General features: G+C 41.1%; 1 protein-coding gene across 3 annotated transcripts in view; it reads left to right on the top strand.

Annotated features, from left to right (window-relative positions):
• LOC126248869 (nuclear pore complex protein Nup98-Nup96-like) overlaps window positions 1–14,151 on the top strand; it is a 213,018-nt gene that overhangs the window by 59,162 nt on the left and 139,705 nt on the right. For all 3 annotated transcript variants that reach the window (XM_049950313.1, XM_049950314.1, XM_049950315.1), the window contains exon 2: window positions 13,617–13,865. In XM_049950313.1, the coding sequence (XP_049806270.1) occupies window positions 13,643–13,865 (223 nt within the window). In that variant the 5' untranslated portion in view covers window positions 13,617–13,642. The remainder of the gene's footprint in view (window positions 1–13,616; window positions 13,866–14,151) is intronic.

A 14,151-nucleotide genomic window follows, 5' to 3' on the forward strand; every position in this document is an offset into this window, starting at 1 on the left:
CACATTCATAATATAAAAAAGAATTAGTTAATAAATGTTAATTTTTTAAGTATAAAAATAGTCCTTTTTAGGTACTACTTTCTCAAAAAGTGTAAATGCTATTTTTATGAAAATTTAAGTGTGATTTGTATGGTACATTCTTGAAAGAAGTGGAAAGAATTATGTCTCTAGCACAAATAGTTCATCTTACATTTTTTGTTTGATAAAGAAATTATTTGAAAAGTTTGTGTTTTTCTTTCACAGAACATAAAGTGATACCTAAAGCAGGAACTTTTACATTTTTAAAATTTGGGCAAATGTACTTTGGATTGTCCAAAATAATTGTGCAAACTCTGTGTTGCAACTCTTAGTTTTTGAGAAAAGGTTCCTAAATAACCAAAAATGTAGTTTATAGTATTTATTATTTAAATAAATATTTTTATTGGTTTTCTTATCTGGGAATATTCCAGTTCCATAACGATTTTAATTTGCACTCTTATGTTCTTGCCTTCTGTGAAGTATTTGCTTCACTCTTGCCTCCTTTGCAGAAGCCTCTGCAGCTTGACCTGCCTAGAGGACTTGCAGTTAATCAGTATGGCAAAGAGCTTCAGTAGTGTTCATTCCTGACTTAAGAAATCTTCTTCCCAGTTGTCTTGGTTAAATGCATTTTTGTTTGGTTTTTCTGAGAGGTTGATAAATGAAATACTTCTTTCCATAATTAGACTGCTTATGTAATTTGCACAAAAGTATTTTACTGTCGGTTAGAAAATACTTCAGATCTACATCTACATAGATACTTTGCAAATCACATTTAAGCGCAAGACAGATGGTTCATCAAACCACCTTCACAATTATCTACGAGGGCAGTTCAATAAGTAATGCAACACATTTTTTTTCTCAGCCAATTTTGGTTGAAAAAACCGGAAATTTCTTGTGGAACATTTTCAAACATTCCCGCTTCGTCTCGTATAGTTTCATTGACTTCCGACAGGTGGCAGTGCTGTACGGAGCTGTTAAAATGGCGTCTGTAACGGATGTGCGTTGCAAACAACGGGCAGTGATAAGAGTTTCTTTTGGCGGAAAACCAGGGCATCTCAGATATTCATAGGCGCTTGCAGAATGTCTACGGTGATTTGGCAGTGGACAAAAGCACGGTGAGTCGTTGGGCAAAGCGTGTGTCATCATCGCCGCAGGGTCAAGCAAGACTGTCTGATCTCCCGCGTGCGGGCCGGCCGTGCACAGCTGTGACTCCTGCAATGGCGGAGCGTGCGAACACACTCGTTCGAGATGATCGACGGATCACCATCAAACAACTCCGTGCTCAACTTGACATCTCTGTTGGTAGTGCTGTCACAATTGTTCACCAGTTGGGATATTCAAAGGTTTGTCCCCGCTGGGTCCCTCGTTGTCTAACCGAACACCATAAAGAGCAAAGGAGAACCATCTGTGCGGAATTGCTTGCTCGTCATGTGGCTGAGGGTGACAATTTCTTGTCAAAGATTGTTACAGACGATGAAACATGGGTTCATCACTTTGAACCTGAAACAAAATGGCAATCAATGGAGTGGCGCCACACCCACTCCCCTACCAAGAAAAAGTTTAAAGCCATACCCTCAGCCGGTAAAGTCATGGTTACAGTCTTCTGGGACGCTGAAGGGGTTATTCTGTTCGATGTCCTTCCCCATGGTCAAACGATCAACTCTGAAGTGTATTGTGCTACTCTTCAGAAATTGAAGAAACGACTTCAGCGTGTTCGTAGGCACAAAAATCAGAACGAACTTCTCCTTCTTCATGACAATGCAAGACCTCACACAAGTCTTCGCACCTGAGAGGAGCTCACAAAACTTCAGTGGACTGTTCTTCCTCATGCACCCTACAGCCCCGATCTCGCACCGTCGGATTTCCATATGTTTGGTCCAATGAAGGACGCAATCCGTGGGACGCACTACGCGGATGATGAAGTAGTTATTGATGCAGTACGACGTTGGCTCCGACATCGACCAGTGGAATGGTACCGTGCAGGCATACAGGCCCTCATTTCAAGGTGGCGTAAGGCCGTAGCATTGAATGGAGATTACGTTGAAAAATAGTGTTGTGTAGCTAAAAGATTGGGGAATAACCTGGTGTATTTCAATGCTGAATAAAACAACCCCTGTTTCAGAAAAAAAAGTGTTGCATTACTTATTGAACTGCCCCCGTATTATTCCAATTTTGTATAGCGCGCGTGAAGAACAAACACCTACATCTTTCTCTCCGAGCCCTGATTTCGCTTATTTTATCGTGGTGATCGTTTCTCCCTATGTAGGTCGGTGCCAACAAAATATTTTCACATTCGGAGGGGAAAGTTGGTGATTGGAATTTCAAGAGAAGATTCTGTCACAACGAAAAACACATTTCTTTTAATGAGATCCAGCCCAAATCCTGTATCATTTCTGTGACAGTCTCTCCCATATTTCACGAAAATACAAAACGTGCTGCCTTTCTTTGAACTTTTTCGATGTACTCCATCAGTCCTATCTGGTAAGGATCCCACACCGCGCAGCAGTATTCTAAAAGAGGACGGACAAGTGTAGTGTAGGCAGTCCCCTTAGTAGATCTGTTACATTTTCTAAGTGTCCTGCCAATAAAATGCAGTCTTTGGTTAGCCTTCCCCACATTATTTTCCATGTGTTCCTTCCAATTTAATTTATTCATAATTGTAATACCTAGGTACTTAGTTGAATTTATGGCTTTTAGATTAGACTGAGTTATCGTGTAACCGAAGTTTAATGAATTCCTTTTAGCACTTATGTGGATGACCTCACACTTTTCGTTATTTAGGGTCAACTGCCAATTTTTGCACCATTCAGATATCTTTTCTAAATCATTTTGCAATTTGTTTTGATCTTCTGATGACTTTTAGTCGATAAATGACAGCGTCATCTGTGAACAACCTAAGACGGCTGCTCATGTCTCCTGAATCGTTTATATAGGAAAGGAACAGCAAAGGGCCTATAACACTACCTAGGGGAATGCCAGAAATCACTTACATTTTACTCAACTTTCCGTCAATTACTATGAACTGTGTGACCCCTCTGACAGGAAATCATGAATCCAGTCTCATAACTGAGACTATATTCCATAAGCATGCAATTTCACTACAAGCTGTTTGTGTACTACAGTGTCATAAGCCTTCCGGAAATCCAGAAATACGGAATCGATCTGAAATCCCTTGTCAGTGGCACTCAACACTTCATGTGAATAAAGAGCTAGTTGTGTTTCACAGGAACGATGTTTTCTAAACCCAAGTTGACTGTGTGTCAGTAGACAGTTTTCTGAGAGGTAATTCATAATGTTTGAACACAATATATGTTCCAAAATCCTGCTGCATATCGACATTAAGGAAATGGGCTTGTAATTCAGTGGATTACTCCTACTACCTTTCTTGAATATTGGTGTACTTGTGCAATTTTCCAGTCTTGGGGTACAGATCTTTCGTCGAGCGAATGGGTGTGTATGATTGTTAAGTATGGAGCGGGAAGGCTACATGTGGCAATTATGGAGGCTCAGCTCACGAGTCAGGGACTTCTTCTACACTTCCTCTGAAATGTCCAAACTGCTCTGGGTATCACCCAGTGTGGAGCAAAAAGTGTAGGGTTTACAACAAAGAAAGGAAAATTCAAGGGTTGTGAAAGTAAAGAGACGCATACCCTATGGTGAAGCTAAGCTTTCAAAGCCATGCAACCACCGGTGTTTGCTACTTCTTTTGCATCAGCACTTAAGACACCAATCACTAATTGTGATACCTCCACACAAACTCGGGCCATGGATTCAAGTACGAGCACATGCTCTTGTCGATGTACCTGTGGGGGAAACGCTCCACTTGCAACTGATCTCACTTGGAAGCTGTCAGCAGTAGGCTTACCACCTAAGCCATACACCACTCCCAAACTTCAGAAGACACCTAAGCCATCCCCGCAACCCAGGCAACCGCCTCCTCCTGTAAGTACAGAAAAAGTCCTTCGAAAAGTAGTTGTGAGTCCAAGAAAGTGGTTGTTAAACCTTCGGATCTACGAGCTCTCTCGCTTTCTGATGGATACTATGCTCTTGTGGATATGGACTTCCATTTGGAGCAGCCAGAGAGCACGGAACGTTCCCCCTGACCTCCCTTGTAAATCACTGCTTCAGAGGGAGAAAGAAAAGAACAACCATTACTAACCAATGGCTTCCACAGGGACTTCTGTGTTGCAGTGGAATTTGAATGGATATTGCTCACATTTGTAAGAATTGCAGCTGCTGGTCCAGGATAAACCTTTCTGCATCTGCTTACAAGAAACGCATCTCAAAGTCACAGACGCACCTGCGTTATGGGGCTATTGCATATACAGGAAGGACGATACTACTGGAGACAGTGCTAAAGGTGGAGTTACTATTTTCCTTGATGACACTCCTCTCCAGTCCCTCTTACCACAATCATGCAAGCAATTGCTGTGAAAGTTCTCGCACCCTGTACTATCACAGTGTGTTCTTTGTACCTGCCCCCCAATGACGCTTTGGATGCAGACACACTGGCAGACTTCGTCCAGGCACTCTCACACCCATTCCTTGTTGTGGGGGACTTCAATGCCCACAATGTGCTTTGGGGCTTGGCTACTACTTGCTACCCGGGTCGGGTGATTGAGTGACATGTTAATTCTGAGAATATCTGCCTTCTGAACGTGGGTCAGATGACTGACTTTTCCTCAGCAACAGGATCGTTTTCAGCTATTGGCCTTGGTTTTTGTTCCCCAACTATTGCGGGCTTAGTTCAGTGGGAAGTGGCTCCAGATTTACATTCTAATTACCACTTCCCAGTGTGGATCCGTCTGCCGACTAAGACAGTGGCCAACAGGAGACCACACAGGTGGATGATGCACAGGGCAAATTGGTTACAGTACAGTCGACAGGCTATTTTTGAACAAAAGGATTGTGCACAGGAGGCGGTGGCCCGTATTACTCATGAGATCCAAAGGGTTGCTGCCGAGTCCATCCCCAGGTCTAGTAACCATATCAGACGATGGCCTTGCACCTTGGTGGAATGGCAACTGTTGATTGCCAATCAGGGCCAGATGGACAGCTATGCAGAACTTCAAACGCTGTCAAACTAAAGACAATTTTCATGGCTTCAGGTCTGCTAGAGCACATGCAATGCGAGTGATCAAAGAATGGAAGAGGGCTTCCTGGAGGGAATTCACAACTTGCGTTAATCAGTCCACTTTGAGTGCGCAAGTTTGGGAATCAATAAGACGGATTTCAGGCAAGCGTAGTACACACCCCCTTAAGGCTTTGTCAAATAATGGGGTCTTGGTGGACACTCCAGAAGACATGGCTCATGTTTTAGCTTAACATTTCTTTACTGTTAGTAAGTCATCCAGACAAGCTTCAGTTGTTGAGGTATTCCATCGGACTGTAGGGATGAGGAAGCTCAATTTCTTCTTGTGTAATGAGTAAGTCCACAACCTTCCATTTTCCATGTGGGAACTGGAATCAGCTCTGTCTGCAACCTGAGACACTGATCCAGGACCAAATGAGATCCATTATGCCATGCTTAGTCATCTGTGCCCTGAAGTCAAAGGTCAGCTCCTCTTGTTTCAATCAGATCTGGTTTGATGGACAGTACCCTATGACTTGGAAGGAGGCAATATTAATTCCATTTTGGAAATCGAGCAAGGACCGTAGTGCCCATAACAGTTATTGGAGTGTCGACCTTACCAGTTGTATGGGTAATACTCTTGAATGCCGCCACCTCGTCTGGCTTCGAGTCCTGAGGTCACCTGAGTCGCTCCCAGTGTGGTTTCAGGTGCTGCCGTTCCACACTTGACAACTTAATTCTACTGGAGACGGCAGTACAGGAGTTTTTCTTATGCCAAAACCATTTAGTTCGAGTTTTTTGATCTCTGAAAAGTGTATGATCACTTGGAGGTACAACATCCCTCACCAACTTCATGAATGGGATCTACATGGAAGCCTGCCGCTTCTGATCCAATCCTGTCTTGAGGACCAGCATTTTCGTTATCGCATTGGCGATGCCATGTCCGATTGCTATGTTCAGGAGAATGGTGTGCCCCAGGGCAGTGTCCTCAGTGCCACATCCGTTTCCATAGCTATTAGTGGCATTTCTTCCATAGCCAGGAGCCCTGTCCAATGCTCTTTGTTCGTGGATGACTTTGCAAGCTTCTTCTCTTCCTCTGATCTTACAACGATGACGTCGACGACGAGGCAGCTACAGCTGACCATTAGGAGATTGGAAACCTGTGTCCAGACAACTGGTTTTCGGTTCTCAACTGAGAAGACTGTGTGTCAATTTTAATCATGCTCGTCGGAGTTTTAACCAACCAGTGCTTACAGTGGGGGATGTATTTTACGTTTTCAAGACACTGTGTGCTTTTTGGGTTTATTATTTGACTCGAAATTAACGTGGCTCCCATGCACCTACGAACAAAGACCTTCCAGTCATTGAACATTTTGAAATTCCTTGGTGGAAAAACATGGGAAGCTGACAGGTCTCACCTCATGCAGTTTTATAGGGCATTTGTTTGATCACGCTTAGACTATGGCAGCGTGATGTATGGATCGGCCCGTCCTTCCTACCTCTGGATGTTAGATGCTGTCCACCATGAGGGCATTCGGACATTGACTGAAGCCTTTTAGACCAGCCCAGTTCAGAGTCTGTGTGCAGAGGCTGGTGAACCACCACTCTGGATTCAGCGACATATCCTTTTGGCTCGACAGACACTGAAAATCTCGGCGTCACCTCAGTCATTGGCATTTAGTTCAGTGATCCAACCCACCTTCGTACGACTGTTAAAGAATTGGCCCCAAGCAACCAAGCCATGTGGTATACATGTTACAGACTGTCTCAAGGATCTGGATCTCTTAAGTATGAAAATACACACCCAGGGATGGAACACACTGCTGCCTTGGTGTCTTCAGAGGCCCAAAGTGATTTTAAGCTTGACACAGTACAAGAAAAGTTGTACTCCAGATTTGGTTTTTATAACTTTGTTTTCGTCTATTTTAAGTACATATTACAGTTTCACCATTACTTACACAGATGGATCCCAGCAGGAGAATGCTCTCAGTTGTTTTGCTGTTTTCCCTAATAGGGTTTTTAAAGTGTGTCTTCCACAACAATTTACAAATTATGATGCGGAGTTACATGGCATTCTGATAGCACTGGAGAGGGTTCAGGGACATAACTGTAAGAGTTTTCTTGTCTGTTCTGACACTCTTAGTGCACTGCAAGCACTTCACCAAATGTATCCGGTAGACCCGCTGATTCACCTCATTCATGACTCCTTACAGCAGCTCCAACACTGTGGCAAGGTGGTGATCTTTAGCTGAGTACCTGGCTGCTTTGGGATACAGGGTAATGACATGGCTGACAAATTTGCCAAGGAAGTATGTTGGAATAGTGCTGTCCATCAATGTCCCATCCCGTTGCATGCCGTTACCTTCATTTTCTGACAGGTGCATCATGCATCAGTTGGAGACTGAATGGTTGCAGGTGACAGACAACGAACGGTGGTCACTCAAATAGACCTCAAAGGCTTGGCGGACTTCATCAGCCTCGCCCCTCTGAGGAGGTTTTGCTTACCAGACTGCACATTGGGCATAGCCCTTTCACACATGGCTTCCTCCTCCAGCAGGAGGATCCACCATTCTGTGAAGTTCGTGGCTTGCCAATTTCAGTTCCACATATTGTAACTACGTGTGTTCTGTATGCTGTATACCTCGGTCTTGCTGGAGATCTGCCCACCATTCTCGCAGATACCGATACCAGTGTTACAAGAGTGGTGAAATGTTTGTGAACTGCCAGGCCTCATCCCTAAATTGGTGGGGAAGTGCAGCAGACTTTAATACGTTATAAACTGCTCTGCATGTGGGGACAGCCTTCATCCCCATCCATGAGATTTGCATGTTGACTTTTTGTCAGGGTGCTGATGACCATGATGTTGAGCACCCATCAACCCAAATCATCTCATCTCATTTAACGCGTGTACGATTGTCAGTCTGTACGGTTTCAAATGCAAACGGTTTCTCAACACACACCAGACAGTTGTATGTGGGATTAGCAGTTCGCGAGATGCATGCCGGATCAATTTCATAGGGCTGTTGACAAAATATTATCTCACTTGCTCAATGACATTGTCAAATGTGCTTGGACGACCTGATTTCCCATGTCTTACTGAGCACCCTATTTCTACAAAACACTTATGCCACTCATAAATTGTAGGCCTACTAGGAGGATCCTTAGTGCACTTGGGTCCAGTGAAGGCAGCCATTTTTAATGCAACTGCCACTAGCGCTCCTTATGGTGCGATTCCACACTAGCAACCTACGCGAGACAAAACTTGATGTATTTCCCTACAAATTGACACTACAGTTGCCTCTGTAGGCACTAAAAATTAATTTATATGAATTTTCAAAGTGTACAGTCCTTTTTGAAACACTCAGTATATATCCATCTTAATATCAGAACTGTCCTTACACAGCTGCAGTTTTGTTTTAAAAGCTCCCTGTTGTATTCTAAGGCATGTTTCAGCCTTTTTAATGAAATTTTTCAGTGCTTTGCAGTATCGTTTATAGTGAAATTCTGGCAGTCAGTATTATATTATGCCTCCAATTTTCTCTGTGGTACTCAAAAGGTATCAACTGCTCAAACTGATTATGGTTGCAAGCAGGAAAGCAGTACAAAAAAATCAAAGTGGTGGTTTGCAGTTCTGTTAAATACTTTCATTGTCATTATCTGATGGAAGATAAGATTTGTGTTTTATTTATTGTAAAAGAACCATGTGTTGGAATCTTACCAAAAACCAGTCTATTATGTTAGTTCATAACATAGTTCTTCAGTATGAAGGGATAAAAAAGATTTAAACACTTCATGGTTTCACTGAGGTTGTCTTGTTCTTTAAATAAAACATTTATTTTTGGCCTATTTTGAGCACTTGGTCATTAACATGCCCTGTACATCTGCTCATGCGTTAAAAAAAATAGCAGGTTCTCCATACAGGCCTAAATAAAAAGGTAACTCCACAAGTCGTGTCCAAATGCCTTATCAACCCAATTGACCACAGATCACTTTGTGATGATGTACAGGAAAACAGATTTGAGTTTTATATTCTATTTGACAATAGAAATGAGTAGAGAAAGCTTTTTAAAGTTTCACAGTGCGGTTTATTGTCTCTTGAGTTTCCAATGCTATTGAACGTAGTGTGAAATTTTTAAATTTGACTGTATCTACAATGTACTATCAGCATACATTTGATTATATATATGGTAATGACTGTGTGGTTGCCTTGTCAGTATTGGACAGTTCGATTTTATTCTAATGTTGTACAGCATCAGCAGAACTATGACATTTTATAATCAGTTTCATGGCTGTGGACCCAAGGAGGAGAGAATTTTTTGAAACAAATAAAAGCACACACAGCAAACACACTAAAACTACCCACTTATGTCATATTAAATTACAGTAGTTGTTAAGCTGTAGTGCAACTAAACTACACAATTTTTTAAGACTTCTTTTCAATTGCACATAAGTTGTTATTGTGCATGGGAAAAAGTCATAAAACTGACAGGACGACAACTCATGTTCTGTTATGACCTTGCAAACTGTTGCTTTCATTGTCATTTCTGTCAGCCCCAGTAACATTAGTGGGAATAAGAAATCTTCCATAATTTGGAGAATCAGCCAATACAGAAAAGACAAAGCAGATATAAATTGAGAGACAGTAACTAAGGACAGGCAACACAGTTTCGGATGGAAGTAAGCCTCTAGATGATATAAATAGGGCAAGGAAATTTCTGGTAGAAGGATAATTTTGTGACGAGAATATTCTATTGTGCATACTTCCAGAACTTACCTTACCATATTTGTAAAACTTCTCCTTCTGTAAATGTTGATCATTCCACCTTCATGGATGTGGGCAAGACGAGTTTTCTTGACTTCTTGGTGTGATTTTAGTTTTCCATGTGATGAACATGAAGATTATTTATTGTTTGTAATGTTCTTGCACAACTCACATATGCTAAACATTCCAGAATCCAATCCACTAATAGTTACTTTATCTCGGTGGTTCCCATCCTGGGGATGATTAGCCCCTGAGGGGTAAAAACAAAAGGATTCAACTATGTTTGAATCACAAAACTAAATTATTTGTAACGTATGAAATATTGTTGTAGGGGTTACTGCTTGCAAATTGTCTGTATGAACATAATCTTCCTCATGTAAACCACTGACTACACCCATACGACACATATGTCACATATGCTTAAATATCTCATGAAAATGCTGTCTCGAAGTTCTTAGTAGTTCCTGCAGTAGATCAGAAATTGCTTTGTTAGTCACTTTGCAACAATAAACGAACTAGTTGACAGCACAACAGCAACTATGTAATGGCTTCCCTACTGCTGTAGGGCCTACAATGTATTATTATTATTATTATTATTATTATTATTATTATTATTGTCGTCATTGTCAACATAGTCATAGTTATTATTGGCAGTGGCCAGACACAAAGCATTGGCAGCCAGCTCAGAAGTAAGGAGTCCAGCAGTCATGTGATTACTTTGTGGGTTTTAACAAGCATCTACAAAAAATTAAATGTTATTTATCATCCATCATTTTAAAACAGAGTTCAAAGAAATTATCTTTCATTCTAAGTGTATTTAGTAGCCTTTGCTGCGATGTGGGGAGAGGCAGAGGGTACTATCTAATAACTGATTGCACTCTGGGGTAACGGTCTTGGAAAGATTGGGAATGACTGATTTTATCTACTATTTCTTGAAGCCCCTGCCTTTTTGTGAGTGCTCAGTTCCACAGAGCTGTGACTGTAGAAAAAGTTACAAAGTTTTTCCGCATCTGCTGAAACACTAGTGGAAATATTGAGCAGCCAATGCTACTTCAACAAAGTATCTTAACTATTGCTCTACTGCCACATGTGAGATTTCAAATGTCTGTCTGTCTGACAAACATTGAGGGAAGAAAAAAGATAAGTGATTGGAATTGGGATACAATAAAGAACAGTAGTACCATAAAAATGAATTTTGAGACAAGCTATAATGGATCATGTTTTAAGTAAGGACAGTTTTTTACAAAAGTAACCAAACATTTTATTTTCGAACTACATTTATTACACAAATTTGTTTATTTTTTTATACATTGTTGCCATGTTTGTCAAACAGAACTTAGTTTTGACATCAGTCTTAAAAGTAGTAGTCCACCTGCTTCGACAGCCATGAGTTCACAGTGGTTTTCACTTAATCGTTGAAGCACGTCCTGCCAACATGGCATTTTGGCTGCCCAAAAAGGTGGAAATTGCTTGGAGAAAGGTCAGAGCTGTACGGTGGATGATCCAAAATTTCCTATGAGAAATATTCAGTCAGTTTCAGAGTCTGGAGAGAAGTGTGATGCCTTGCTTAAGCAAAATATCCTGTCTGTCCCAGAACACAGTTGCCATAATCTGGTGCTGTGGCAGCATGTGTTCAGGTTTGGGCTTGATTGGAGAGGTTGAGTGCTATCATTCCATTAAATGTTGCTGGGATTCAAGGGTGAAATTGGATACCTATGTTTGATGACATGGGACAATGCGGCTTAAAATGTCACCCCTCAGACATGAGTCAAAAAGGTGAACTGTCCAGTATCTGTAGTTTCTGGTCTTCTGTGAGGTATTTGGGTACCCTTCGATAGTACAATTTCTGAAGTTCACCGTTTCAGACACAGTTTTGTGCAGTACAGACGTAGACTCTTCAGGATAATCCATTAGAAAGTAGTTACTGTGCTCTTCTGCCCTTCTGAATTTTTGTGTAAGTTGCAGTCACTAAATCTTCTGAGGCCACAGATGGTTCACCTGAGTGTGCATCATGAACGCTGGCCGGAGTGGCCGTGCGGTTCTAGGCGCTGCAGTCTGGAACTGAGCGACCGCTACGGTCGCAGGTTCGAATCCTGCCTCGGGCATGGATGTGTGTGATGTCCTTAGGTTATTATTTTATTTTTACCATTAGAAATACAGTTATTTTATTGTCGAAAGATACCCAAAACCATGTTCTGAAATAGTGTTTTGCGTATCCATTAGACAGTGCCAAAAGTTCCTCCAAAAAATCATAACACCACACACACAAATGACACACTAACAAATGTAAATCCACCTGATGGAAGTTTAAACCTTTGAAACGTGTAGTGGAGATCAGCAAACATTGATTGCTAACAGTAAACTTGTTGTTTCTTTTAATGTCAATAACAGTCAAGGTAAAGCCTGGCCTACGATGTTTGCATTTAAAACCACTTTTGAACTCTTACCCATTTTTGCTCTCTGCCTTTGCTCATTGCATTAACACCATACACGTCACAAAACTGACAATGAATGGGTGCAGCCAATGTGTTTCATGCACTCAAAAAAGTATCGCATACCATGTCTCGCACACGTTGGGAAATCAAATAATCTTGAACATTTTAAAAATACAGTGTTCAGCATGCAGGGTAGCTACACAGCTGCAACTGATGTCTGCTTGTTTGCAAAGCATGCCAGATGATGAATCTTGTTACAAGCGTGCACACATAGGAAGTAAAGTGCACGTCACTAGTGGAATGTATGCAGTGAAAGGATGCTTAGACATGGGTAATGCGGTCCCTGTTACAATCTGCATAGATCCAATACATGACGTATCTGTTTACACTGTTTACTTTTATAAAAGCGAAACACATAGCCACCAACTAAGAATAAAGTAGTCATCAGAAAAACAGTCCTCAGTATTTTTTATATATGGAGTCTTCACGGGTTGTCAGCAGAGTAGCGCCATTGTCTTGTAGCAACGTTTCGATGGAATGTGTCTCCATTTTCAGGCGAAGATGATGGAGATGCATTCCATCAAAACATTGCTACGAGATGACGACGCTGCTCAGCTGACAACCCATGAAGACTTCATATATGAAATTCGCCGAGAAAGCCTGCACTCGCATATAGTCCTCAGTATTGCTATATAGTGTGTTTGACAATGTTACTTCACAAATTTCCCAAGAAAGCCATGACCAGATTTTGTTGTTCTGTTTGTAAAGCTGAAAACTTTGCATTTCAAGCCAAAAGAAGGTTGTGTATAATTTTTTTGTGGCTCTAAGGCTGACAGCAAAATTCTGTCTAGGAAACCATAGATTGATATTAAAATTTGAATTGTTTGTCGTGTTTTAAAACAGAATTTCTATGTTTGATCCTGGAATTGTAACATATGTAAGGTTTGTAGTTACTAATGAAGTTTCTGCATTTTATATAATTTAATGACATTGTTGTGTGTTTGGTAGCCTTGAAATTGTTTCATCTGCTATTTTTCATAATTTATTCAGTGGCTGTTGTGCAATGGAGGCAAAAATTTTGAAAGCTTTTAACTACAGTATCAGCACTGTTTGTGCAGTGTAAACGGTCTCTATTCATTGCATAGTGTTAGTAACATTCATTGTGATGGGCTTACGTTAATGGAACTGCTCTTTACATTTACTCAAACTACTTTTTGTAGGATTTGTATTTACATTTTGTAGTTGTCACTCAAAAGTTGTCATCTTTCTTCAGTGTTCTTACAGTACAATTTGTCATTGTTGGTGGTGTCACGTGGCTTTCTTTTCCCAGCTGTACACTTTGTTGCACCACGAAGTATGGCAAAGGGAGATGGAGGGAGAGGTGGTGGTGGTGGTGTCGGTTGCGGAATCCACCTCACGCGAGAAGATTACTATACCTCTCCACCTTTCCATCAACTCAAGAATTACACCGAATGTGGAATTTATACTGTTGAGAAATTAACCATTGGCAGAAATGGATTTGGAAGCATCACATTTGACAGCCCAATCAATATAAAGGACTTGAACTTCGATGACATAGGTTTGTAGCTCTGAATTATTGAAGATGTAAAGTAATACAAATTTGTGTGTGCATTATTCATTTACGACATGCAGAATAATTGTTGCTTTCATATTTTTGGTGGGGGTGTCTCTGATCCTGCAGAAGTATGCATGGGCTTCTGAAAATTCTGTATTGTCACACAGTTTTAGTTGTCCATGTATATTGTGTACTGAAAATACACGAATGTTGGCTCCTTTCTTGAAATCCAAAATCATTTTGAACTAGTAGTAATAAATTTATGCATTTCTCATCCCACATCACTAAA

This window comes from Schistocerca nitens, chromosome 3 (genome assembly GCF_023898315.1).
Source record: "Schistocerca nitens isolate TAMUIC-IGC-003100 chromosome 3, iqSchNite1.1, whole genome shotgun sequence".
NCBI lineage: Eukaryota > Metazoa > Arthropoda > Insecta > Orthoptera > Acrididae > Schistocerca > Schistocerca nitens.